Consider the following 27693-nt stretch of genomic DNA (forward strand, 5'->3'; position numbering starts at 1 on the left):
TTGGTCCACACCTCCATCTTTCTCACTGTCTAGAATGGAAGTACCAAGAAGTTAGGACTTGTTCACTGCTCTGTTCCCAATGCCCAGAACAAGGCCTGGTGCAGAGTAGATGCTTGATAAATATTTGTGGATTGAATGAATACATCCTCTAATAAGTACAATGCTTTTGGGAAGAAGCCAGTTGAGAGGGGAAAGTTGAGGGTACAATAATGAGAAGTCACTGAGGTCAAGGAGGTGCAGGGTGTATGAATGGGGTCATAGGTGGATGGATGGACCACAGAGCAGAGGACATGTAGGGAAAGGCAAGGGGCCTCAGCTATGTTTTAAGTGGGAAGGGAAGGAAATTGAGAGAGGTCCCACCCAGTACCTCTGTTTTCTCCAGAGATAGGAAGTGAAGGGGAAGGGAGGGGCTGCAGGCTCAAGGAAGCTGAGGACAGCTGAGTGGCCTTGGGGCTGGAGCCCATCTTGGGCCTAACCAGTGGGCACCCTCCACTCATGATTGGATCCCCTCCAGGGTTCTAGGGTGAAAAGGTTATCAGATGAAAGGTCAAGGGGGGAAGTGCTAGAGAGGGTGCATGTGAAGTTGGCCTTGGGCCCCAGGCTGGCAGAGGCAGGAGGGAAGCCATAGCACAGGGCCCCTGACCACAGGCAACATTTCCTGAGGAGAATGCCAGGGAGTTTCCAGAGGAGTCAGTGATAAGACAGAACCAATGAGATGAACAACTAAGGTATGACAGTCAACAAAAGCGCTTCCCTGCTCCCACAAATCCTGGGCCCCTTGCCTGGAGAGTCAGTTGATGTGTCTAGAGTTCATAATAAGCCCCAGGGATACTTGCAGAGGCCTTAAATAATAGGGCATCTCAGGGTTTGTATAGTAGCCAATGGGAGGATGCAGGTGATTTCAGAAGGTCTATCTAATTAGTCATATTAATGAGCCTAAGGCAATTAAGAGACCAGAGGGGAGGAGTTGAGGGGGCCTCAAGGTGGTGGCATCTCTAGCCCTGCCCAGGGAGGGGACCCTGGAGGACAGCCAGGTGACTTAGGGATATGATAGGCCCTGGATCTCCAGGCTGGGCAGGGACTGAAGCTAACAGTAAGAGAGAGGCCCTTGCTGCCTTCTGCATCTCGGGTCTGTGGCAACAAGGGGTCTGAAATGCCCTCGGAACACCTAGTCACATGCTTCCACTGTGCTGACACCAGCTCCTCACTGTGGCCTAGAACACTGTGCAAGATGTGAACCTGCCTGCAAGTCCAGCCTCATTGTCTACTCTGTTCCCCTGCCTCTACACCCTTCAGCCATACTGGCCTCCTTTGGTTCCTGGATGCAGAAAACTTTGCCCTGTTAGCCCTAGCCCTCTCCATAGTTCTGTGTAGTGGGTCTTCAGTGTGCCAGCTGCCTGTGCTGGTGCCTGAGAGGTAGCACACAGTGAAGTTATGGGTACAGCCTCTGGCCCAGAAGCCTCGCTTGAACCGCTGCTCTACCGCTTTAATAGCTGTGTGAACTTAAGTAATAGAACCTCTCTGTGCCTGTGTGTCCTCTGTCAAGTGATGTTGTTGAAATGTTAATATGAGCTTCAAATAGTGTCCAGCACATGGCGAGTCCTGCAGTTGTTACAGTCATGATTATTGTTCTCACGAGGCGCAGAGAGGTCAAGATCTGCCTGAGCTCACAGAGCTGGTACTTGGCAGTTTTCTAAGATGTTTTTTTTCCAGTACATCACTGTTGCATTATGAATATCCCCAGCTAACTGCTGAGATTTTCCGTGCTATATATTCCATGATTTTGTATACTTTGTCCCGCAACTGTTTCTGTAGGTTAAATTTACCCTTGTCAGACCAAGTGAAGGGATAATGGAGTTGGAAGACTAAAAAGGCATACAGGCACATTCCCATGGACAAGCAGTTTACATTCTAATAAGAGAAGAGGAATAAAAAATAACCTTAACACAAGGTCATGTGTAATGAGGATTGTGAATTCCTGAAAGGTAGGAATATCAACAATCATAAAAAATATAACCAATGTTTTTGGGAGCTCACGGTGTACAGGCACTGGGCTTTACAATCCTCACAAAAACACCTCAGTAGGCATTAAGAATCCCATTTTACAGATGAGCGTCAGCAATGTTAAACACCTGTCGTAGGTCACACGATGACTGGAACTTGGGTCTGTCTTCCGCCAAATCACCACTTTGGACCAGTCAAGGCAGTGGTACAGGGATGACCATACCGCGGCTTAGCCGCAGTAGCTGGCAGGAGAGAAGGAGATTTAGCAAAAAGGACTTGGGGTCGTAGCAGCCGGATAGGCAGGAACCGGGCGGAGTTGCGGGAGGCCGGGCCTCAACTTATGAGTTCCGCAGGGGCTGAGAATGGCTGTACCCACGCCACCCGCACAGCCCCGGGGTCCCACAACAGCTCATCTTCCGCTCTGCCCCACACGTGGGGGCCTCGTTCCTGGGAGAGCGCCTCTGATTGGCCGGCTCGGTCAGGTGTCTCCCGCGGGCCAATCACCAGAGGCCAGGAGGTGGGCTGGGCGATCTGCTCTGCCTGCGTGGAGCCTCAGAAAAGGTTGTATCATGCGTGGGGCCGCGCTGGGAAAAGGCTTTCAATGTCTGGCGTAACCTAGTTCCAGCCGGCGGTTGCCTTTTACGCCTATTTATCAGAATTTGCCCCTAGCCCTGCCCCATCGCTCAGAGATAGAAAAGAGGACTGGACCAGCCTTCCTCTTGGGCTTTGGGTCCCGCCCTAATGCTTCCTCCCGCTTTTGTGCATCTTTCTCCTTTTGCTCCCCTGGAGCTCCAAGCCTTCCTGTCTTTTTGCTCCTTCCTGGCCGCCCACAAACCGTGTAGTCTCTTCCCCTGTTAAGAGAAAGATTTCAACGCCTCTACAGCCAGACTCTGCCTTTTTTTTTTTGCCTCCACTGACCCTGGCCTCCCTTTCTCATCTCCCTCCTCATCCCACTTAAGTCTGGCTTCAGATCACCAGCAGTCCCACTCTGGCCACAACCGGTGGTATTTCATAATCTTTGTTGCTCCACTTTGCAGCATTTGACTCTGTTGACCCTTTTGGAACCGACAAGATTTCCTGGAGCTCCCACTCTTGTCTGGTCCCTTCCTACCTCTTTCCCAAGCCCTTCTCTGTGCCGCCCCATCATGGGCATGCCTCCCCTTTTCCCTGTCTTTGCTGATTGTTTACCCAGACTCCCTGAGGGATCCCATCTGGTCACTGGCATCTCCTAAATGCCAGTAATTTCTGAGCCTCAGCCTCTAGCTTGGATTTGTCCTTCAGCTCCAAACTTGCTACCTGAATGTCTCACTGGTACCTAAGGCTGAAGGCAGGTGTTTCATTCAATAAATATTTGTTAAGCTGAGGGCTCATTTACAGTATAAATATTTAAAAACATATCTTTACATATAAAATAAATATGTAAGTATTTACTGCTGTGTGCCAAAAGCTTGGGAGTACTGTGTCACCTGTGACCAGCACACAGTGGGTTCTTCATTACTGTGTGCTGAATTCATGTAGGAATGAATGTTGGCATGGTGCCTGGCAGAGAGGAGGTGCTCAGTGTTAGTTGCCTCATCCCTCAGCCTAGCTCCTCTCTATGCCAGGGATGGGAACTGTCCCATCACCTCACCTTCAATGCAAAAGCTACATAAGTGAGGTAAACAAGGTAAACAAGAAAGAGCTGAAGTGAAAGTCCTCCTTGTCCTGTCTAATATTCTACTCCCAGGGCAGTCTACTCCACAAAGGCAGCACTGCTCAGTGACGGGGCAAGAGAGAGAACCAGGAGCTGCCATCCTAGGACAGGCAACTGCTGCAGGCAGACTGGGAGACATACAGACCAGAGTTCAAATCCTGGTCGGGTGATCACATGGGTCCTACTGGACTTCTGTGAGCCTACATTTCTACCTGTAAGTTGGAGATATGAATAGACTCTACCTCATAGAGATTTGTAGGGATTTTCCCAGAGCTCTTAGAGGCAACTAGCAGGCATTGGTACTTAGCTATTGTTCTGGCCCAGAGACAGCAGGTAAAGATGATTTTCCCAGTGGTGCACTATCGCCACCGTGTGACGAGATGGGAAATTACATGAGGGAGATTCTTCGGCCTGAAAAGGGCTACCTAGACTTGGGCTTTCTGAAACCTGAGAATTTGCTCCCTGCTGCCAGTGCTCTGCTGTCTAGGCTCCGTCAGGCCTCCAGTGTCAGTGCTATCACCTGTGGAGGAGAAATCATCCCACCCAGGTTTAGGACACTGGCTGTGCCTTTTCTAACTGTAGAACTTTTGGTGGTTCTGCACTGTGTCATTCAAGCCTTTTCAGAGCTGGTACCCTTGACACCTGCCCTGTGCTTGGAAATCAGGGCCATCTAGCTCCAGACCTGACTCGAGATGATCCCTCTGTTTTCTCCTCCCTTCCCATCTCTCCTGAGCTCCCTTTGTCCTCCCCCTGATTCGGGACCCTGAAGTACATTTCCCCAGTAAGCATGTTAAGTTCCTGGGACTGTATTCACGCGAACAGCAGCCATGTATTGATCACCTACTGTGTGTCTGGTGCTGGACCCCTTATGGGCATTTTTTCCATATACTCTTCACAAATCCTGCTGGGCAGTTTGCTATGATTGCCCCTATTTTATAGAAGAGGACACCAAAGCAGAGAAAGGTAAAGTGATCCACCCAAAGTCGCACAGCCATCAGGTGACAAAGCCCTGCCTATAACTGCTAGGACACCTAGTATGGTGGAGAAGGCAGACAGACCTCACTTCAAATCCCACCTCTGTTGCTCACTACTGACTTCCCAACTTTGAGCTCAAGCATCCTGTCTTCCTCTAAATGAGATGGCAGCCCCCACAAGGCACAGGTGCTGGCTCCAGGGGACAGGCAGTGTTTGGGGACATAACACCAGGGATGAGAAGTGGGGAGGGTATCACAGCTGGCAGTCAGAGCTGGTATGGAACACAACTGGGGTAAGTCGGGGTCCCATTAGGGAGGCTGGAATCAATGACTGGGAGCCCCAACTCAGGACCCGGCCAGCAAAAAGTAGGGGCTCAGGGGACCAAGCTCCCATCAGCTATCACCTATGTACCCCTACCTGTTCTCCTAACACCCACTCTAGGCTTTCCAGTGCCTTTCTCACTGGGCAACCTCGTGTTGACCTTTCCAAACACACATCTGATCATGTCCTTTGCTGCTGAAGATCTTGTCCTCCCACTGCTCGCTGGGGACTCAGCCCCTCACCACTGCCCGTGAGCCATGTGTGGTCAGTTGCTATAGCCCTACCAGCTCTGTCACGTTCTCTGGTCTCTGGCCCTTCCCATCTCCTTGAAGCCACCTTAGACCTTTGCAAATGCTGTTCCCATAGACTGAAACACTCTTCCCTCCTCTCTTTGCGTAGTTAATGTGGAGGTGCTGGAAGTTCTAGTGGGTGGGGAGAGGAATGGGGAGTTTGAGACCTGAAAGAGGAGTAGAGTTTGGAAAACCGGTAGGGAAGAGAGAACAACCTGTGTAAAGGGATGGAGCTGCATGTGTTGGGGGAGGGGAACAGGTAGGGATTGAAGCTAATAGGAACAAGGCATGCCTAAGGCCAGGGTCAAATCCTTACCCCAGTTTCGAGGGCAGTGGGAGGGTTTTGAGCAGGGACGGTTACAGCGGTTCCCCTGGGTAGGGTAGAGAGGGCATATCAGCACTGCTCTGAAAAATGGAGCACCCACAACTGAACAGTCCTCCAGGAATGACGTGATCACCAGCAAGGAAAGTCATCTCTTCACAGGATCCCCACCTGAAACCTCTATGGGTACAGCCCAAGGCCCCAGCCACACCCAACACGAGGCTGAAGTGGGATGCTACACTTCTTGTGGCCTCCAGGAGGTGGCACCATCACCACAGCATGTCCCCTCCACCCTGTTCCCTGCTCTGGAGACCCCTCCCAGGGTGCAGAGACCAAAGAGGAAAGAAGAGGTGAGTGAGGAAAGGAGAGGAGGAGGCCAAGGGCCCAAGGGGTGGTTGGGATGCAAGTCACAGGACGGGAGAGTTGGGGTGGTACTGGCTCCCGTTTGATTTTTTTCAGGGTCAAGCAGGTTACATTAGTCTGACTTAGATTTTCACCATTGTGTGCCTCACCCTCCTCCATGCAGCCCATTGTCAGGCCCCTGAAACACTCACAGGGACCCAGCCTGTTCACCCAGCTCCTGGCCATTGCCCAAGAACCTCCAAGTTCTTGACCACCTTCCTCTCCCCGCCCCCCCGCCACCGTTAGCAAGCCCTCTTATTCTAAAGACATCCTTCAATTTCCACTTCTTCCCATAGCCTGGCCACCATGGGGGCCTGCAATGTGGCTGTGCAGGATGGTGCTGGTCCCAGGCCAGAGGATGGGAGGGGAAATGGACAGTCCCTCTGTGGATGCTCTGGGACTCATTACTTCCGTCACCTTGGGAGACCACGTGTGTCCTTTGGGGGTGCTGTCCCAGTTTCCAGCTCTAACCAGGAACTAAAAAAGTCCACTCGCCCATCTCCCCACATCTGCGCTAGCAGCCCCTCACTCTCTGGTCTCTACACTCCTCTGGGAGTGAAATCCGAAGCCTGCAAGGCACTCTGTGGTGTGGCCTCATCCGGCAGCATGTCCTCCCTCACTCTGTCTGTGCTCTGTCCCCTGGCTGAACTGGAGTGGCTCAGATTCTCCCCACTCCTGCCTGCCTCCAAACCTCTGTGCCGACAGTTCCCTCTGCCTGGAGTGCTTTTCTGTACAGTCATCACAAGGCCAAATGCTCCCCTCCCTCAACTCACATAACACTTCCTCATGGAGCCCTTCCCTGGGTCGGACCAGGATCAGTCCCCATGGTAGACATTCACAGCTGCAGCCAATCGATCTTCAGAGTCTGTGTTAATTATAGTCAACGCTTTCCTGGGTGTTTTTTTTTGTTTTCTTCGGTACGCGGGCCTCTCACTGTTGTGGCCTCTTCCGTTGCGGAGCACAGGCTCCAGACACACAGGCTCAGCGGCCATGGCTCAAGGGCCTAGCCACTCCGCGGCATGTGGGATCTTCCCGGACCGAGGCACGAACCCGTGTCCCCTGCATTGGCAGGCGGACTCTCAACCACTGTGCCACCAGGGAAGCCCATGGGTGTTTATTTAATGTCTGTCCCCACCTCTAGATTTCCAGCTCCTCAGGGCAGGGGCTTGTCTTCATCACAGGGTATAACCACTGACTAGAATGGCACCTGGTATATAGTAGGTGCTCAATAAACGTTTGTTGATTTACTGTGCCTTCCAGCCCTCTTCTGTGGTTTCTTCTTCAGCTTGGTCACCCACGTCACCTCCTCTGGAAAGCATCACTGACCCCTGCCCTGGGCGTACATTGCTCCTGGGCTTCATTTCCGGGCTTCATTCCTTTGTTTGCTTTTCAATTCCCTTTGGGCCTCATTCCCCACTCTTATCTCCCTGCGCCCCAGGCAGCCTTGCTAATGGTTTTGTGTGTGTTCTTGTAACATGTGTGTTCTCTGTGTCATCATTTCTTTTGTGCAAATGGCTTTATGCTTTCGAGCTCACTACATTTCTTACCCTGGAATTCCACTCAGCACTGGCTTCTGAGGTCCCTTCACATGGCTGCGCATCCACTGGGTCTTCTGCACATGTAATGCATCCATCTCCCAGTGATGGACTCCAGATTGCCTCCAACCCCTCCTCCAAACTTCCCCATGTGGTCCTGTGTGAGGATTTGGGGAAGGGGGTGGTATATATTCAGGGAAAAATTGCTAGATCATAGAACATTCGTTTATATAATTAGCTGAAAGCTCCCAGGTGGCTCTGGGATAGCTGCACCCACAGTCCAGGTGGGCCCCCCATATCCCTGTCAACACCTGGCATTCTTTAGCTTGCTAACTTTTACCAGTCTGATAAGTGCAAAATGAGAGCATCTCTTGCATAATTCTTGAGTTTCAGGGTCTCTTCATAAGCTTGCTAACCTCTGATTTCCTTGTCATTCAATCACCTCATCATACCCTCACCATAAAAATTTTTTTTTTTTTTTTAAATTTTTGGCCACACCGTGTGGCTGCTGGGATCTTAGTTCTCTGACTAGGGATCGAACCCGGTCAGTGGAAGCACAGAGTCTTAACCTCTGGACCACCTGGGAAGTCCCTGTAGTATTTTGAGGTGTCTTTTCCTTGTGGATTTGCAGGCCCTCCTTAGGTGCCCCATGCTGTCCTGACACAGTGTGGGAGAATGCTGGCTTATAGGCAGACACCCTGAGCCTAGGTGCTGTAAGGGCAGTGATGGTTCTGAGCCCTCTTGGGGTTCCCAGCCCCACATCAGAGGGTGAGAGGAGGGTCGACCATCCCTCGGTGGACACTGTAGGGCTCATCACTGTGGTCCAAGACTATGTGTGTACTTTGGGGGGCACTGTCTTAGCTCCTAAAGGGGCTGGGAAGCCTCTTTGAGATCAGCTCACCAGCCTGGAATTTAAATTTTGAATCTGAGAAATTCATTCAACAGGTATTCATTCTGTGAACATTTAGGGAGCACTTACCATGCGCCAGGCCCCGTTGTCGACATTCAGGTACAACTGTGAATGGGACAGTCCCTCGGCTTCTCAGAGCCCGTCTTCTAGTGAGGTGGCAGCCAGTAAAGAGTGAGCAAATAAGATAATTACAGAAGAAAACAAACAAGGGGCTAAAATATGGAATAACGGGGTGGGTACTTTGGCCAGAGCGGTCAGGAGAGTCCACTCTTAGGAGATGACTTTCATTCTTTTTTTCTTTAATAATTTATATCACTTTTAAAAATATTTATTTTTATTTTATTTATTTTTGGCTGCATTGGGTCTTTGTTGCTGCACGTGGGCTTTCTCTGGTTGAGGCGAGCCGGGCTACTCTTCGTTGCAGTGTACGGGCTTCTCACTGTGGTGGCTTCTCTTGTTGCGAAGCACGAGCTCTAGGCACGCAAGCTTCAGTAGCTGCGGCACGCGGGCTCAGTAGTTGTGGCTCTCAGGCTCTAGAGCGCAGGCTCCGTAGTTGTGGTGCACGGGCTTAGCTGCTCTGCAGCATGTGGGATCTTCCTGGACCAGGGCTCGAACCCGTGTCCCCTGCATCGGCAGGCGGATTCTCAACCACTGCGCCACCAGGGAAGCCCTATATCACTTTTTTGTGTTTGACTTTTAAAAAAAATTTTGTTTATTATTTATTTATTTTTGGCTGTGTCGGGTCTTAGTTGCGGCACGCAGGATCTTCGATGAGGCATGTGGAATATTTCGTTGCGGTGTGCAAGCTCTTCGTTGAGGCATGCAGGCTACTCTCTAGTTGTGGCATGCAGGTTTTCTCTTCTCTAGCTGTAGCACACAGGCTCCAGGGCATGTGGGCTCTGTAGCTGTGGCACACAGGCTCTCCAGTTGAGGCTCAAGAGCTCAGTAGTTGTGGTGCGCAGGCTTAGTTGCCCCACGGCATGTGAGATCTTAGTTTCCTGACCAGGGATCGAACCTGCGTCCCCTGCATTGGACGGCTGATTCTTTACCACTGGACCACCAGGGAAGTCCTGATGACCTTTGTTCTGACAGCTAGCCAGAAACACCAGTGGACTAGAATTCCAAGCAGAGACCCGCAAGTAAAAGGCCCGGAGGTTCTCATGAACTTGGGGTGGTGGAAAAACAGAAAGAAGGTCACTGGAGGTGGAGAATCGATGGGGGAGGGGTATGCGAGGAGTTTGGGGAGTGGGCAGGGGTCAGTTCAGGCTTCGTCCCGTGGGCCTGGGTTCAGCCTGGGCTGGTGTGTGAAGTGGCAGGAGGACAGTGTGGCTGTGTAGGAGGGTGTTGGGCCCTGGAAACTCTGAAACTGGCTCTGGGGCAGCCTGAGGTTTGGGCCAGGCAGCCTTGGAAACTGGTGTGTACTCAGAGGGGATACTTTTCTCCTCTGGTATTTTTACTTTTCTTTTCTTTTAATTAATTTATTTTTCTGGCTACACCGTGCAACTTGCAGGATCTTAGTTCCCCAACCAGGGATCGAAACTGGGCCCACAGCAGTGAAAGCACAGAATCCTAACCACAGGACTGCCAGGGAATTACCGCTTTTTTTTTTTTCAAAAAAATTTCAAATTTCAATTTTTGTAGATAGATAATACACGTATCAGGTACAAAAATCAAAAGAAACAAAGGTCTCCTCCCTCCTTGACCCCAGCCACCTAGTTCCCCTCCCCAGAAGCAGCCATGGTGACCACCTGCCCACCCTTCCCAAGCGATTGCATCCCTACAACTGCAGGTACGTGTTTCACAGGGACTTGCGTGCCCTGCTTCATCTTGAATTTTCCCCTCAGTAGTGTAACGCAGAGCAAATTCCCCATCAGAACACTTAGAGCCCCTTTGTGAAGGCTCTAGAGCTGTCCTGTCAATACACAGCTCCTTAAACTTATATTTAAATTAATTACAATAAAATAATCCCTCAGTCACACAAGCCACATTTCAAGTGCTCAATAGCCATGCGTGGCCAGTGGCTACCATAGTGGACAGCACAGATAGAGAATATTTCCATCACTGCAGACGGTTCTCCTGAACAGTGCTGCTCTAGAGAATTCCATGCTGTCCATCATTTATTTCTAGCCTGTCTGCCTTCAGGGGGTGGCTTGGAAGGGGCCACACCATAGAGGCAGAAGCTCAGCTATGTGAGGTGAAGCTTTCCTCAGCACATGCAGTGGGTCCCCCAGCAATTATAATAATCTCAGTCCCCCAGGATCCAAGGGCTACCCCTTTTACAAGGTTGTAGAGCTGTGCTGTCCAATATGGGTCTGGCCATCTCAGCCTTTTGAGCCAACCCTCCTCTCCTGGAACCTGATTTCCTAGGGGTCTCAGCTGGTAAAGGAAAGGGCCTCCCTGACCAGGAGCCTTATCATCGCCCTTACCAGGTCATTCAGTCGTTTGACAAAACTTTGTGGGCCTGCCCTGCACTGGACCTGACTTAAAGGGGGAGCCCATGAGGCCCCTGCCCTGAGTGAGACAGAGAGAGCCATAAATGGGTCATTCCAGTTGTGCATAGAGGCAGAATGCCTAGGCAGTGCTGTGAGATTAGCGTGGGCTTCCTGGAGGAGGTGATAGCTGAGCCAAGCCCTGAAGGGAACAAGGATGGTCTGGAGGTTCAAAAGCTGCGAGAAGCCTACAGCCATATGCCGCAGGGTCAGCGGGTGCGATCAGTAGGGCCAGGTCAGGCTGGGCCCCAAGTACCAGCACAAGAACATGAGGTTGGCACTAGGGGGCCTGGAAGGGGCTGGTGCTGTGGCATGTGAGCTGCGACTGGGTAGGAGAGGAAGCAGGGAGAGGCAGGGTGAGTTCAGCTGTTGGCAATTTCACGCCATCTCCTTAGCCACTTCTTGCGGACAGGCCCCAGCCTCGGGGCCCAGGTGCCGATGAAGGTCAGATTTCGGTAGCAAGAGAATAAAAGGCGATTTCCTCTGGAGGGGGGCCCTCTCCCCCCAGAGAGAGCTGCAGCTGCCTCACACACATACTCTGGGATTAGGCTAAATCCAATAGCAGGTGGCAGGGTGGGAGGGGGGCTCCCAGTTAGGGTTCCGGAGTGTGGGAAGGGGCGGGCAGTGGCAGCGCACACCTGTGTCTGTACCTGAGAGTGGGTCTCCTCCATCCCTCCCTTTCTTCAACTCTTTACTTTGCCTCACTTCTGCCTGGTGCTGCCCTGAGTGGGAGTTGGGAGGGCAAGGACAGTAACCGCTAACCTGGATCAAGGGCTACATGAACATGGGCAGGGGAAGGGGGGCAATGCAAGACGACTTGGAAAATGGGGGCAGTTTTCCCTGGGGAGCAGAGAGAGAGAGAGAGAGAGAGAGAGAGAGAGAGAGAGAGAGTGAGAGAGAGTAGGTACAAGGGGGTAGTTTTTCATTGAAAACTTTTTGTGCCATTGAAGTTTTTGTTTCAATTATTTAAACCATGAACACGGAATGCCTCTTTAAAAAGTGGTTCTCAGGGCTTCCCTGGTGGCGCAGTGGTTGAGAGTCCCCCTGCCGATGCAGGGGACACGGGTTTGTGCCCTGGTCTGGGAGGATCCCACATGCCGCGGAGCGGCTGGGCCCGTGAGCCATGGCCGCTGAGCCTGCGCGTCCTCCGGAGCCTGTGCTCCGCAACGGGAGAGGCCACAACAGTGAGAGGCCCGTGTACGGAAAAAAAAAAAAAAAAGTGGTTCTCAAAGTGTGGCCCCAGCCCAGCATCTGCATCCCCTGGGAACTTGTTAGAAATGCAGATTTCCAGGCTTTACCTCAAACCTACCAAATACAAAATTCTGGGGTGGGACCCAGCAATCCAACCTCTCCAGGTAATTCTGATACATGCTAAAATTTTAGAACTACTGATTAAAAAACTACCAAAGCGGGCTTCCCTGGTGGTTCAGTGGTTAAGAATCGTCTGTCAATGCAGGGGACACAGGTTCGAGGCCTGGTCCGGGCAGATCCGACATGCCGCGGAGCAACTAAGTCTGTGCACCACAACTACTGAGCCTGCGCTCTAGAGCCCACGAGCCACAACTACTGAGCCTGCGTGCCACAACTACTGAAGCCCGCGCGCCTAGAGCCCGTGCTCCCAACAAGAGAAGCCACTGCAATGGGAATCCTGAGCACTGCAACAAAGAGTAGCCCCCGCTCGCCGCAACTAGAGAAAGCCCGTGCACAGCAACGAAGACCCAACGCGGGCAAAAATAAATAAAGTGAATAAATTTATTCTAAAAACACAAAAACAAAAAAACCTACCAAAACAGTGGTTGCTTCCCGGGGATCACACTTTGTGGGGAGGAGACTCTTGTGGGCATCCTTCTCTATAGCAATGAGAGCCTCTGAATAGGAGGGCTCAGCATGAAGGGGGCGCCCAACTTGGAAGGGGCCCTTGGGAGGCTGACCCCAGAAATGAGGTTTAAGTGAGATCTAAAGGGCACGTGGGGCTTAGCCAGGTGAGGGGGTGAAGAGGAGTGTCCCCCAGAAGGAACAGCCCATGTGAGGCCCCTGAGGTGGCAGGGATGGAGGCCATAGGGCTGGGGCGCAAAGTGCTAGACCAAGCAACTCTGTGCTTGGGTGTCACGAATGACCATCCACCAGTGTGCATGGATATTCCATTAACAGGTATCCTCTTCTCCATGGAAATCCAGAGCTTCTCCTGGTCCTCAGAACGGCTGGGCCACCAGGGCTCTGGGAATGATCCTCGCAGTGGGATAGGCACCTGGTCCCAAGCACCAACTCTCCCATTTGCCCCCATGTAACCTTGGGCCAGTCACTTCCTCCTGAGCCTCAGTGTCCTCATCTGGGCAATGGGGACAAGAATGCCTTCCTGGGAAGCGCTACCACGGAAAGGGCATGAGATCATGGCAACCCAGGCCTGGGGGCCATTCCCTCCTAATCCCCGTGCAACAGCCATTTTTGACTGAACATTTACAACCACTCCTCAAGGCATGTTGTCATTCCTGTGTTGCAGGCTCAGAGAGGGTAACTTCAGTCACAGCAACACACACACACTGTGGCCAGCTTGCCCCTCCCTCCCAGGCGCTGATTCCCTCCCAGCAGCCTCTTGCCCCTTGGCTCTGGCTTCTGACATCTGAGTGGCTGTCTATCTGTTGCTCCCACCAGAGCCTTGAGTGACACAAGCAGCCAGCAAGTGGTAGAGTCCGGAGGTGACCCAGTGCTTTTCGGAAAGGCTCCTGAGGCGGGTGTCACTAGCTAGGAAGCTGCTTAGAACCCAGGCAGACCAAGGGGGTCAGGCTCCACATGCTGCCATGATGCCCAGAGCAGGCCTGGGGGAGGGGAGATGGAGCGGCAAAGCTTGCACGGGGGAATTAGTAGCATCTGTCTCATTCTGACATGGGCTGTGAGGAATGTGGAAAGGCCCCAGTAAGCACGTGCCTGCCAGGGATGCTAGCAGGGAGGGGGCACAGGGTGGGCAGCTGAGCCCCTCTTGGACCCCAGGATCTACCAGGCGGCAGCTGCTCCTGTCACTCTGATGAATCTCCCATGTATACAGGACCTGCCGGGAACCTGGGGTGGGGAGATCAACTCATCTCCTTCCTTAGACCCTAACCCTTGTGACCCTGTGCCCATCACATCCTGTTTCTCTACCATTAAATTGGGGATACAAATCTTTATCTGGCGAGGCTGTGGTGAGGGAGAGTGGTGGGTGGCTGAGCCTTGCACAGCAGTGGGCTCACACTGGGAAAGTGGAAAGTGGGGGTTCTCATTTGTCACCCTCTTGACCTTACACACTGCTGTAGCCTCCCAACCTTTTTCCTCCCCAGGCAGGCTGTGAGGGATCTGCCTCTCCTGTGATGGGCTAGGCTGGTGAAGAACACAGTCACTGGCCAGTGACCCCAGTGGGGACTGGGGCTCAGTCAGAAAGTTTGGGGGACTCCAGGGAGCCAGAGGGGGTTCTTGAGTGCAGGGGGAGCATAAGCCAAGAGCTGCTTTTGGAAGCTGCCTGTAGAGCCACCTGCAAGGGAATGGGAGGGAAGGGGATGGAGGAGACCTTGGGCGGGGAGGGGGACACTCAGGGCCGCCGCAAAGGCCAAGCACCTGTTTGGTTTTTTTAAATTAATTAATTAATTAAATTATTTTTGGCTGTGTTGGGTCTCCGTTGCCGTGCACGGGCTTCTCATTGCGGTGGCTTCTCTTGTTGCAGAGCATGGGCTCTAGGCACACGGGCTTCAGTAGTTGTGGTGCACGGGCTTAGCTGCTCCACGGCATGTGGGATCTTCCAGGGCCAGGGCTCAGACCCGTGTCCCCTGCATTGGCAGGTGGATTCTTAACCACTGCATCACCAGGGAAGCCCCAACCACCTTTTCTTAGCGAAACACTTGGCATGACCCATGTGAACTCTTCAGGGCGTCCTTCCCTAAACATGTGCTCATCCAAGACCTATTTCATCCTAAACCCTAAGCCCTGGGAGGTAGGCAAGGCAGGAGCACCCCATTCATATAGGCAAAGAAAGTGACAATCAAAGAAGTGAGAGCACTGGCCTTGGGACACTGGAAGTGGCAGGCTTTGAACTTCCTGGCTCCAAGTCCAGTGTTCTCTCCATCCATTAGGGAACAGGGCTCTTAAAGGAAAGGAAGTGGTCAGGGATGACTCCCTGGGTTTAGGCCTGGTGCTTCCTCTGAGATGGGGCATCCTGGAGGAGGTACAGTTTTGGGGGGAAAATGAGTAGTTCAATTTGGGACACAGTGAAGCAAAGAGGGCACAATGGGTGTGTCAGGAGACCTGGAGTAGGAAGAGAAGCATGGCCATGAGCTGCTGCTCAGTCTTCCAGGACGGCCCCAGTCCCAAATCCTTATATCCAGTCCCTTCTGACCCTGTATGTACTTTCAGCCACCACCCGCTGAGAGGCCATGGGGGCAATCCAGGCAGCTTCCACAAATGATGTGTCCTGGATGGGCACCCCTGTTCCAGCAGGGCAGGGCAGAAGAGAGCACCAGGCACTGGGTCTGGTACCTACCTCTTCCTTGTGATTCAGGGGCTGAAGAGCAGCAGTAACCACTGGGATGGAGCTGGAGAGGGTTCCAGGCTCAGAGCCCTGGGAAGCTGATCCCTCCACCCCCCAGAGGGTGTTTGAGAACAGGGCCATGATGGCCTCCCCAGGCGAGGACCAGGCAGGCAGAGACAGCTGCAGCCCAGCCAGGCGGCAACCAGCTGTTGCCTGGGAGACTGGCCAGGGTGGGGCGGGGCGGGCACAGCCCCCACAAGCCCCCAGCCTGAGCCGCAGAGCGTGGGAGCGGGCAGCAGCCTCGAAGCTGAGTTTCAGGCTTTCACGCTGTGTTAACGGTCAGCTTGGTTAATGCTGAGCAGATGGGGGAGGGGTGCTGCCAGCTCCCTTGGGGACAGTCCCAGGGTACGCACACACATACGCATATGCAGAGGGTACAGGAGTCCTGCCAAGTGGATGGTGCCGTGTGGACTCCTCTGCCCGTTAGCACTCGTTCACACTATCACATATACAAGATGGTGCTGGTAAGACAGACAGACTAAGACAGAGGTTCACACAGGCTCCTAGGTCCACCCTGACGCAGCTGGAGGTGGATGTAAACCCAGGGCCGGGCATGGAGCTCTCAGTCTGTGTCACCCAGGCAAAACTCCCAGCTCGGGGATCTCTCCACCCTGTTCCCCCTCCACCCGCTGCAGGGAAGACACCAGGCAGGCACACAGTGGTTTATTGCAAAAAAAAAATAATTTATAAAAGGCCATTTGCTTCTGTGTTTTGGCAGGCTTCCAGCCTCTCAGCTAGCAAAGGGGCCAGTGCTCCTTCCGCCGAGATGCTGGGATAAGCAGCAGAGGGGAGGCAGGGGAGGTCTGGGGACATGGGGTTCAGAGGCCCAAGACCTTTCTTGGTGTAGGGAAGTGGGGAGATTTAGGACAGCCCTACAGCCAGGACCAACCAAAGCCCTGGAACAAGGACCGAGTGCCCAGGCCCAGGAGGCCAAGCAGAACCTTAACAAGCCATTAGAACACTGGGGCCATGACTCCAAGGCAAGGGCAAGGCCTTGAGACTGGGGTTGAACTCTGGCTTGAGACCCAGAGGCCAGAGCAGGAGTCTCAACTGGGGACCCCAGGACCAAATACAGACCTCCCCAAAGCAGAACCAGAGATCTGGGACAGTACCTTTAGGTCAGGGCCTGGGGGTGCCAAGGTCAAGCACCACCAGCTTGCAGCTCAGCCAGGAGGCCCAAGGCTGACGGCCGGCCTGCCCATACAACTTTGTGCCACTCTCATGTCTGCACCCCAGGGAAGGAGAAGGGGCTGGGCCCCAGGGGCAGGGGGTCGTGGCTGAAGACAGAGTCGCTGGAGGAGCAGGTGCTGCTGGCGTCCCCGCCAGCAGGGGAGTAGGGTCCAAAGGTGAGGCGGAGGTCGAGGTACTATGGGGAACAGTGCTGGTCAGCCCTGGTGGTCAGGTGGGACAAGGCCCAGAGGGCAGTGGGCACAGGGGGGTCATGGGACAATAGGGGCACAGTACCTCCTCAGAGACGGCCAGCAGGACCTTGTCCAGTGCCTCCACCAGCTGCTTGAAAGTGGGCCTCTGAGAGGGTGCTGCGTGCCAGCACTCACGCATCAGCCCGTACCTGGGAGAGGTGTGGGGGAGGGTCAGAAGGAGCCTCAGGCCTGGGTGAGCGGGGACCTCATGGCCCTGGGTTGGGGGGGTGTGAGGAAGGGGTAGGGTTTGATGTGGGGTAAGTGAGGCCATTCAGTGGAAGGGTACCAGGCCAGGACCTCCCTGCTGGGCTGAGGAGGAGGTGGTGACAGTGTTAGTGCTAACCACTCTCTATGGCCAGGCCCTGAGGTCAAGGTCAGGGCAGAGGGTAAGGACTGGAAAGCGCGGGAGAGTGGGGTGAGGCCTCACAGCTCTGGGGGGCAGTGTGGGGGCCGGTCCATCCGATGCCCCTCTCGTAGCAGCGAGAACAGCTCCTCCACTGGGATGCCAGGGTACGGGGAGCCCCCGAGGGTAAAGATCTCCCACAGCAGGATCCCAAATGACCACCTGGAGGCAGAACCCAGGCTCAGCAGGGCACAGCTTCACTCCTTACCCCTGGGACTAGGATGGGGGAGCCCACAGCTATGATCCACCATGGGGGTCAGGATTAGGGTTTCTTTTAGAGTCTAGTCCCATTCAGGTCCCAGGGCTGTGCGACCCGGGGCAAGAGCTTTGCCCTTTCTGTGATCGCCTGCAGACACCCCGGGCCCCAGCTTCTAGGACCCACACGTCACTCTGGTGTGTGTAGACTCTGTCAAACAAGGCCTCAGGTGCCATCCACTTGACAGGCAGGCGGCCCTGGAGGGGAGAAGAGGGCACATTGCTGCTAAGTCCCACAGGTCCCGGTGCCCCGCCCCTACTGAGTTCTGCCCTGCCTCCCTTACGTTGCTAGTTTTCTTGTAGTAGTCAATGTGGTGGATGCCGCGGGCCAGCCCAAAGTCAGCGATCTTCATCACATTGTCCTCGGTCACCAGCACATTGCGGGCAGCCAGATCCCGGTGGATGCACTGGGGGCAGGGCAGGGGTCTTAGGTTTATGAGGACAGAGCAGGAAGCTGGGCACACAGGACCTCACAGTAACCCTCGGGGTAGGGATCATCCACCCATTTTACAGAAGAGGAAGTCAAGAGTCACAGAGAGGAAACCTAAGCCAACTAACTTCAGGGCCCACACCCTCTCTCCTGCACTGCCTCTTCCTACCTGTGTGGTAGGGAGTATGTGAGGAAGGAATGGGGATATGCAGTTTCAACTGTGTACAGAAGGACTGAGGGGTTACAGAAGGACTCAGGGACACAGGCTAATGAAAAAGGGGAGGGAGAAGTTGGGGCATCTAATGCAGGGCATGAAAGTGTGGGGATGGGGCAGTTGGAGTGGTCCAGAGTGCTGCCCGCTGCCTGTACCTTCCGCGATTCCAGGTACTGCATGCCCCGGGCCACCTGGTAGGCGCAGGAGACCAGGGCAGGGAAGGAGAGTGGCCCCTCGCTGCTCCGAGGCCCGTCAGGGGTGAGGTCAGGGCCTGGGGGGCGGCGGGCCCGCAGGAACTCCCGCAGGTTTCCCTTGGCGGCACACTCCACAATCACGTACAGGGGCCCTACAGAGGCGAGGGGGGACAGGGAAGCTACTGAGGCTGTGACTCTGCATCCCAACCGTCCCCGTCCCTAGCCCTGCCCCACCCCACCTTCCTGGGTGCAGACACCCAGCAGGTTGATAATGTTCTTGTGTCGGCCAATCAGCTTCATCACCTCCATCTCAGAGACCAGGTCTGCCAAATCCTTGTCGGAGGCATTGTCTGTAAGGATGACAGCCAGGGTGACTACGTAAGCGAGACTTTGGGTTGGGGACAGGACACGGAGCCCTGGACTCATGAGTCAGGAAGGTCTGGGCCTGAATTCCTGCTAGGCTGTGTGGCCTTGAAACAAGCTCTTAACCTCTCTGAACCTCAGGATTATCTTGTATGAAACGGGACAATGGATCGTGCCCTACTCCCATAGCAGTTGCAAGGATGCCACAAGATCAAGGATCTAAAAGTGGTAGGCCTGGGCTTCCCTGGTGGTGCAGTGGTTGGGAATCTGCCTGCCAATGCAGGGGACACAGGTTTGAGCTCTGGTCTGGGAAGATCCCACATGCCGCGAAGCAACTAAGCCCGTGAGCCACAACTACTGAGCCTGCGCGTCTGGAGCCTGTGCTCCGCAACGGGAGATGCCGCGACAGTGAGAGGCCCGCGCACTGCGATGAACAGTGGCCCCCGCTTGCCGCAACTGGAGAGAGCCCTCGCACAGAAACGAAGACCCAACACAGCCAAAAAATTAATTAATTAATTAAAAAAAGAAAAAAGTGGTAGGCCTGCCAGTGAGTGGGACCAGGAAACAGGAGAGAGAGGGAAGAGCTCTGAACAGGAAGGAAGCTCTGTCTGGAGGGCTTGGTGTTACTCCCTGAATGGGGTGAGAACTCCTGGGGGCGGGAAGTGGGCTGGAGACCTGAGGTCTGTCTGACCAAGGCCTGGCGTCCATCTGGCCTGGGAATTCAGGGAGCTGCCAGTGGGGTGCAGACGGGGAGGCCAGGAAGACACTGCTCCAGCTTCTTTTGAGAAGGCTAAGGACCAGGGGCTGAGCCCCTGGGGCTGACCTGTGGCCCTGGGCCAATGACATACCCTCCCCACCAGACCTCACAATGCACATTTCTCAATCCCTGCCTCCCAGAAAGTGCCAGGTGGCCCCAGCTGTGCAGAGAGGAGGGGCCGGGGGAAGCAGAACAGCAGTTTGGGCTGCTCTTGAAGAGGGGGCTGGGGAACAGCAGCAAGAGGCCCCGATGGTGGGTCCCAGGTGTGCTCTGAGCCCCTTGGGGTTGCTGCCTGGGCTGTTCTCCGAGACAGTGGTGAACTCAGGGCGACAGGGCCCGGGGGAGGCTGAGGGTGCAATTTGCAGGGGAATCGCGGGGGAATGAGGTGGAGGCCTTCAAGGCTGACAAGGTTATTTGAGGCCAAGGCTGACACGGGGTATCAAACCCATCACCCTAAACCCTTGTAGTCATCATCATCCCAATGGTTAAGACTTTAGGCACCAGGCACTTCCCACAAACCTTGGGCTGGGAGGCAGGGACTATTATTTACTCCACGTGACACGTAAGGAAACCGAAGCTCAGAAATGACTTGCCAGGATCAGTAGCAGAGTTGGGCCCCAGGCCCTCGGGTGGGATTGCGTGGCCTCTCTTGGCCCTCAGTGCTCACCCGCTAGCACTGAGAGCCCCGTCTGTTACTCCCAAGGCCACTGGATCTCCCCTAGGCTGCCATACTCACCCTTAAGCATCTTGACGGCCACAGTGCTGGCTTGGTCAGGCCGGACAGGGTCCATACCAAAGGCCTCTGCACACACCACCTGCCCGAAGCAGCCCTCGCCCAGGGGCTTTCCCAGGACCAGCCTGGAGATGAGAGAGATGAGGCCTCAGCCCTCAGGGCATCATTCCTGCCCAGAGTCTGATCCCCACCCTCACTCAGCACCGCATACCTGTCCCGGGGGAACTCCCACAGTGGGTCGAGAGGTAGGTCTAGATTCACGAGGCCCGCAAGCAAGGGGGGGCCGCTGGAGGAGAGACGGACACCCTGCACCAGGGATGAGCTTGACTTGGCCGAGGAGCCTGACTCCAGGGAGAACTGCAAAGTGAGAGACTTGGTCTGTCGGCTGAAGCCAAGCTGAGGCAGGAAAGCAGGCCCAGAGCCTCACTACGGGGACACAGAGGTGGGGGACAGCATGGTTGGTACCTGTCGGGCCAGAGGGAAGCGGGACAATTTCTGCACAGTGGCAGGCTGCCGGGGGTGCCGGCCGAGGAGCACCTGCCTGCGATACAGCCCGGCCAGAAGCAGGAGCACCATCAAAGCCAGAGAGCCTGATGTGTACAGGATGATGTCCGTGTACCTGGCCTCAGGCGCTGTTGCCGACCACATGAGATCCTCCTCTGCCCACAGGGAGACATACAGACAGACAGAAACTGACCAGTCAGTGATCAGATGGCTGGCCCCATTCCCTCTAACTGAGGCCCTCATAGCTCCCAACATACATAGGGACACACACCGAGAAAACTGCATTTACACCCCGTCCCTCATACCAACACCCCAGAGAGTCACACGGACAGTCACATGTGGACACGCATAGAGGGACTGCTACAAGCAGAATCAAACACACAAATCCACACACCTCATCCCAAATCCAGACCCCACAGGCCAAGGAAGACTATCTACCCAACAGGTCACAGCCCACTGTGGAACCACAGCAGAATCCCGCAGCCTCTCCTGGCCCCCTCGGGAGCTCACCTGTCAGCACTGTGAGCCAGGCTGACTGGTAGGAAAGGCCGATGGAATTGCCCGCCAGGCAGGTGTACTCGCCTGCATCCTCAGCAGACACATTCCGAAGGTATAGGACCTCCACCTCTGAGCTATTGATGTCTGCTGTCTGGGGAAGGGGGACACATTCAGGGGTCACAGAAGGGCCTGGGGCCACACTGCGGCCAGGAAGGGAGCTGGGGACCACTCCCTACCACCCGTGGGAGAATGGTAGAGTCAGGTGCTGGCAGGGACTGGACCTTTAAGACTTGCACATAGGGGAAGCCATCGGCACCGAAGCTGCTGCCGTTGATGACAATGTGCTTCAGCCACTGGATGTGGGGCTGGGCGTCGCTGTACACCTTGCAGAGCAGCTCCACGTCGCTGCCCACTACAGCTGTGGTGTTGGCTGGGAGCCCCGCCTGCAGGATGGGCCGGTGCGGGGACCGCTCTGGGGCGGGGCCGGGCCGTCAGCCCTGACCAGGCACCCACAGAAGCACCCTGGTCACCTGCCTCCAGCCTCCCCCCACCAGCTCAAGGGAGGGACCTTCCTGATACTCAGCTCAGACCTTGTTCATCCCCTTCTTACACTGTTTAAACCTACCATGGCTCCCCATTGCCTTTGGGGTCAAGGACAACTTCTCAGCCTAGCACTCAAAAACCCTCCAGGCCTGGCTCTCTGCTTAAATGCCACACTCTAGGCATACACGTCCCCACAAATGCATTGTGTTCTTTATGCCTAGGGCTTTTACTCAGCCTGTGCCCTCTGCCTGGATGTCTTTCCCATGTTTCTCCTCAGCCCAACCCTGCTCCTCCAAGCCCACATTATCCCCTGTGCTTCTCTTGGACCCACCTGGATAATTTGAGTAGCTTAAGTGAGTCATCTAAAAGTCCATCTTGCCTGCCAGACTGGGTCCCACCTGAGGGCAGGGTCAGGGCTCCCACCCTGACACCGCCTTGCCCACCTGCCCGCCCGCCCGCTCACCCAGCACGTCCAGCAGATAGCTGTAGCGGATGCTGCCCAAAGAGTTCTCCACAAGGCAGGTGTATGTGCCACGGTCCGAGGGCACCACGCTTTCCATCACCAGGCTCCAGTGCTGGTGGCGCAGCTGGGAGCAGGAGAAGTGTCCATGAGGGGCCACCGAACCATGCCCATCCAGGGGACCAGAGCATGAGGAGGCTATATTCTGCCCGCGGGGGTCTTCTCAAGCTCTCTAGGCCCTGGGGAGGCCACGCCAAGGCTAGGGACCTTGGAACAAAGGAGAAGGCCCCAAGAAGTATCTGAGCCGTGAGTTCAAGTCCTTGAGTTTTAGCTCTACTTCTTCTGAGCTGTGCCACCTTGAACCAGTTTTTGCCCTCTCTGAGTCTCAGCTTCCTCTGAGACTACAGCCTGGAACTGACCCTGTAGGGTCTTATGAGAATGAGCTGCTAAAACATATTAATACCTGCTGGTCAGTGATCCTTCCCACTTTACACATGGAGTTGCTAAGGTCGGGAGGTTAAGTCACTTGCCAGAGAGTGGCAGAGTGGGAACTTGAACCAGAGCTGTCCAAGTCCACAGTCTAGTGCTCCTTCTGGGGCCCTGCAGCTGCCTTTCTCAGTAGAGAAAGAACTGTGGGTTTGACTTGAGGGGACCGGTGGAGGAACCCGGAGACTCACCCGAATGCCTCCAATGCGATGCTCCCCATGGAAGTCCTGTCCATCCTTGAGCCAGCGGATGGTGGGCATGGGGTTGCCTGCAGCTGGACAGCGGAACTTGATGGTGTTCCCGGCAGGCACTGCATGCAGTTTCTTCTCCATGCGCTGGGGGTGTGTCCAGTAGGGTGCTGGCGGGGAGGGGAAGGGAGAACTCAGTGCCCTCAGGAGGACCACCTGTTTACACACAGATCTCTTCTCAGTGACCAGCTGGAAGACAGGGGAATGAGTCCTTGAGGAGTCACACTGACCTTGCTGGGGGTAAACGTGCTCATTCGAGGGGCCTCTGTGGGTCTTGGGGTCCTCATCACCATTGCTGGAGGTCATGGAGTCTATGTCAGGGACAGAGGGAGGCATCTGAGGCCCAGGACAGAGTTTCTCTCCCCAGGGACCCCTTAGCCACTGCCAGACCCCCTTACCATCCACAACCAAGGTGACATTGTGCAAGACAAGCATGGAGCCTCGTGTCAGGCAGAGGTATCGGCCAGCGTCTTCGGGTAGGAAGCTGGCGATCTCCAAGCGGCCTCTCCAGCCTCGTACCCGGCCAGCAGGTGCCAGGCGACTGCCCTCCTTGTACCAGTGGCCACTGCGCTCAGCCCACCCACAGCATAACCGCACAGGCTGCCCAAGTGCCACAGTCAGCTCCTGCTCTTGCTGCTCTGGGCTGGGGGCCAGGCAGGGCTCTGTGGGCCGAGGGCAGAGGTCAGTGAGCTGAGTCAGCCCCCTGCATACAGAGAACGTGCTGCACACTTATGGCAGGAGCAACCCCTCGACACATGCTGGACACCGTTGCTCTTCCACATACACACAACCACATGCACAACCACAGACGGTATGTGCAGGGCAAATGCCATGCCTCTGGTGCATATCACACACATGGTGCATGGCACACATGCTGGACAGGACATGCCACTGTCCCAAGAGACACATACACACACAAGGCACATGCTACAGGTGCCACATATAGGGCACACGCCTACACCTCTGGGGCACATCACACTCACAGTGCATACACCACACATGCTGGCTGGGCCTCCCAAGCCACACACCCAGTGCACAGAACACACACACACACACACACACACACACACACACACACACAGCCAAGGGGCTCACCACCAGCTCTGCGGCCCACCTCAGGGCCCTGCACCCTGCAAGTCCAGTCTCTCTTGTGGACACAGAGATAGGTGGATGCTTGCTGGGAGCCAGACACTGAGTCTCAGTGGTTGGTCCTGCCCTGCTGCCACCTCCTCAGAGCCTGGGCCAGGATCCTCTCCAGCCTTGCTCAGCCAGCAGCCCCCTCCTGATGCCCACTCTTCCCACCCCTGCCACCCTCTCCCATGTTAGAGGCCATACCCAGCTCCGCTTCCTCAGAGGCCTCAAGGGACAAAGCTGGAGCCCCAGGTGCCCCCAGCAGGACCCCCAACAGGGCCAACAGCAGCCACATCTCCTTCCTGCTGCTCGCAGGGACCCAGGCTGGGCCTCCCACTGACTGCCTTCCTGAAACAGAAAGGGCGAAGAACTCCTGCTAGACGTGCACCTTTGTTGGCGCTACGCCGCTATCTTGCAGATGAGGAAACTGAGACAAGAAATGCCAACTTGTTCAAGCCCCTGCTAGGCAGCGTCAGGGCAGAGACTAGAACCAGCTCTGCTGTTGTCAGAGCCCAAGGCCTCCCCACGGTAGGCTGTGTGGTGCGGAGCCGGGGCTGGGCTTCCTGCTCTCCTTGGGTCCTGCTGAGACCCCGGCACAAGTTCACAAAAAGGGCAGGCTTGGGATTCTTTCCTTGGAAGGAAGCAGAGAATGGAGACACGTATTCTGCTCTCTCTCAGCACACATAATTTATTTTTTGCTGAATAAATGAATTTATTACTGAAAAAAAATCTGAAATATAATACAAGGCCAAACTTCAGCATCTGGATGTTATCTGATCTGACCCCCACTCCTTACAGCATTGCTGACATTTCCATGACCAGCGTTGGATACCTGCAGTGGCAGGGTGCTCACTACTAACAAGGCAGTACATTCTACGGCAAGCAAAAGCTCTTCCTCATTCTGAACCAGAATTGCATTCTGGGGTTACCTCTGTTTTTTTGTGTCCCCACAGCTCCGTCAGAGGCACACAAGCTCTTGTAAAGAATGTAGACTCCAGTGTCTGACAGAGTCAACTTCAAATCCTGACTCTTACCAACTTGCAAGTCCCTGTCCTTCTCTGGGCTGCTGTCCTCACAGGACTGCTTTGAGGAGAAAAGAGAATGTATGTAGGGCTGGGCACACAGAATGTTGGAATGTTTTCTTCCCCTTCCCCGTCCCCATGACTGTCACCCTTGTTCAGCTCTCGGCCAGTCACCTTCGCTGCGGGTGCTGTTCCTGTCAGGTGTGATGTACACTCCCACCCCATCTAGTTACCCTCCTCCAAATGCCACCAACGATGTCTCTATCCTCTGAAAGGAACACTCAAAACTGAGCCTCAGCTGGCAGGGGAAGAGGGTGACTAGTGTAGTCCCAGGGGCTTACTGGCTGTCACCTGGGGCAGGGTAACAGTCAGGTGGCACAGGTGTCTCTGGATCCACCTTGCCCGGGAATTCCACTGCACACTCTCTCCTCAGCCACTGCCCCCCTGTCCAGCTCTGGTTCTGAGGCAGGGGACACTTAGCCTGTCCTGGCCAAAGCCATTATCTCCCTCTTTGAACTGCTTCTTCCCTGGGTTGCCCCTACAGCTGGAGCACAACCTGTCCAATCTCCCTCTAGTCCATCTCACCTTCCCTGCCTGAACCCAGAGCACGCTATGGTCATCTCTAGCTTGGGCCTTTGCAAACGTCTCCCTGGGTTCTCCAGCAGTGTTTTAAAAGTTACAAGTCTGCCATGTTCCGCCCCCCACCCCCCAACACCCACCAGCTTACAAGCCCTTAATGGCTGCCTGTGTGCAGCAGGATCCAGTCCACACTGTTTATCCAGCATCCAAGGCCTCCCTCCCTGCCTTTGTCAATCTCATTGGCTGCACAGTCAGCTTCTTCAGCACTGGGAAGCCACTGGCTTTCCAAACCGGGCATGTCTTCTCTCTTGCCCATACCTCTCTGCCCCCACTTCTCCAGCTGGTTCAGATGCCACTGTCTCTGTGCCCACCCCCGGTTTCCATTGCCCCGTCTCTGTGAAATCCCCTCACTCCGCTCTGCTCTGCAGGGAGGGCAGTTCTCTGGGTTGGGAGTGGAGTGAGAGGCCCAGGGATTTTATTCCCACCCCCAGGCTACCCTGACCTCAGAACCTTAGTCGGGTCACCTGCCCGCAGCTGACCGACTGACTGCCCTGCACGTGGGGTGGAAGGGCCTGACTCTGGCATCAAGTAGTCCTGCGTTCTCCAGCCTCTCGCACTCAAGCGCTTGGGGAGCCTGGGCAAATGACTGCACCTCTCGGAGTCTCAACTTGCTCATTTCTATTCGGGGCGCGCACACGGTCCAGCAGCAGAGGGACCAGCGCGCTCTTCCTCCTCCAGCCCTACCCGGCCACCTTGAGGGGAAGTGCCTGTCAGCGGGTCCTGAAGGGAGCTGCAGGGACAGCTGGCCCGCCCCCGCCCCGGTGGGCAATGAGTAACCAGCTCCGCGGCCAGGGTGCTCTTTGGACGGAGCGGGACAAAAGGCCCTTGTGTGCGCTTTGGGTTACTGATTTACCGTCCCCTTCACCCCCTCGCCGAGCGGACGCCCAGGTTCCCAGTGCTGGGAGGGGTCAGCTCCCGGAGCCCCGCCGCCGCTCGCCCCCTGGCGGCTGAGAGCGCGGCCTGGGCCTGCACAGGGTCCCGGCTCACCTCGAACCTCTAGATGGCCCCGCTCCCGGCACAAGGTTCCGACTCACCTGGGTCCTCCGTGGCCCCGGTCCCAGCTCCCGCCAGCCCCTACCCCCGCGCCCAGGGAGACCGAAGACTCCGCTCTGGAGCTGCTCAGCCCCCGGCCAGAGAGCCAGGAATGCACCCGCGACAGCGGCGAGGCCGCGGGCGGCCCAACGCCCCGCCCACCTCGGGTTTCACCTACTTCGGGCCCCGCCCCTCCTGGACCAGCTCTATCCTGACAGCTGCTTGGCCTGCAAAGGCCCAGCGCCCCGCCCATCTCTGGTCCCGCCTGGCCTAGATCAGCTCCTGACAGCGGGTGGCACAGCGTCTCGCTCACCTGGAGGCCACTCCTCAAACCCAAATGCGCCGAGCACCCTAGGAGGCCAGCCCAATCCCGGCTGGCACACCCCTTCAGACTCCGCCTCTTTTGCCCCACCCAGGCCTGGCTTCCAAGTTTTAGTCCATCGCTCCATCCCCTGCTTTTCACCTCCCAGGGAACAAGACCCAGCAGTCCAGAGCTGCCACCTCCGCAGACCTTGGCTTAACCTGGCTCCTCTGTCTTCTGCGCAATGGTCATAAGACCACCCCCTCTGCCCCCACCCCCATCCGTTCTCCTCACAACCTTCAGAGTGATATTTAAAATACAAATCTGGCTGTACTGACCACAACCATCTCTTTAAAACTTCCCAATAGTTTCCTATAGAGATTCTTAGCATGACCTGGTCACGCCCACGCCTCCAGATGAAGCCTTCATTCACTTCTTCCTTGCTCCCACCCTACCTCTGGGCCTTGCACATGTGGTTCCGCTTCCTGGGATGAGCTTTCCGCTCTAGGTCTGGATAGTTCCACCTCATTCTTAGGTCTCAGCTCATGTCCCCAGAGAAGCCC

General features: G+C 55.3%; 1 protein-coding gene across 6 annotated transcripts; it reads right to left on the reverse strand.

The window, feature by feature from the left end:
- Positions 1 to 16158: 16158 nt before the first annotated feature.
- Positions 16159 to 26953, reverse strand: FGFR4 (fibroblast growth factor receptor 4). Of its 6 annotated transcripts, none has more exons than XM_024745629.1 (19): positions 26832 to 26953; positions 25171 to 25216; positions 24341 to 24484; positions 23404 to 23667; positions 23236 to 23316; positions 22949 to 23115; positions 22275 to 22398; positions 21550 to 21740; positions 21281 to 21419; positions 20732 to 20925; positions 20478 to 20623; positions 20270 to 20391; positions 18653 to 18763; positions 18375 to 18592; positions 17860 to 17982; positions 17703 to 17773; positions 17345 to 17482; positions 16961 to 17066; positions 16165 to 16862 (listed from the first exon to the last, which is right to left on the reverse strand). In XM_024745629.1, the coding sequence occupies exons 3-19, from the start codon at positions 24429 to 24431 to the stop codon at positions 16716 to 16718; spliced, it is 2433 nt and encodes an 810-aa protein (XP_024601397.1). In that variant the 5' UTR covers positions 24432 to 24484; positions 25171 to 25216; positions 26832 to 26953; the 3' UTR covers positions 16165 to 16715. The 6 variants fall into 6 exon arrangements, with proteins under 6 accessions (XP_024601394.1, XP_024601397.1, XP_024601396.1 ...); XM_024745628.1 differs by having other exon boundaries at positions 25066 to 25216; XM_024745627.1 differs by having other exon boundaries at positions 25066 to 25219.
- Between the last annotated feature and the right edge of the window lie 740 nt (positions 26954 to 27693).

This window comes from Neophocaena asiaeorientalis, unplaced genomic scaffold, assembly GCF_003031525.2.
Source record: "Neophocaena asiaeorientalis asiaeorientalis breed wild unplaced genomic scaffold, Neophocaena_asiaeorientalis_V1.1 scaffold292, whole genome shotgun sequence".
Lineage (NCBI taxonomy): Eukaryota > Metazoa > Chordata > Mammalia > Artiodactyla > Phocoenidae > Neophocaena > Neophocaena asiaeorientalis.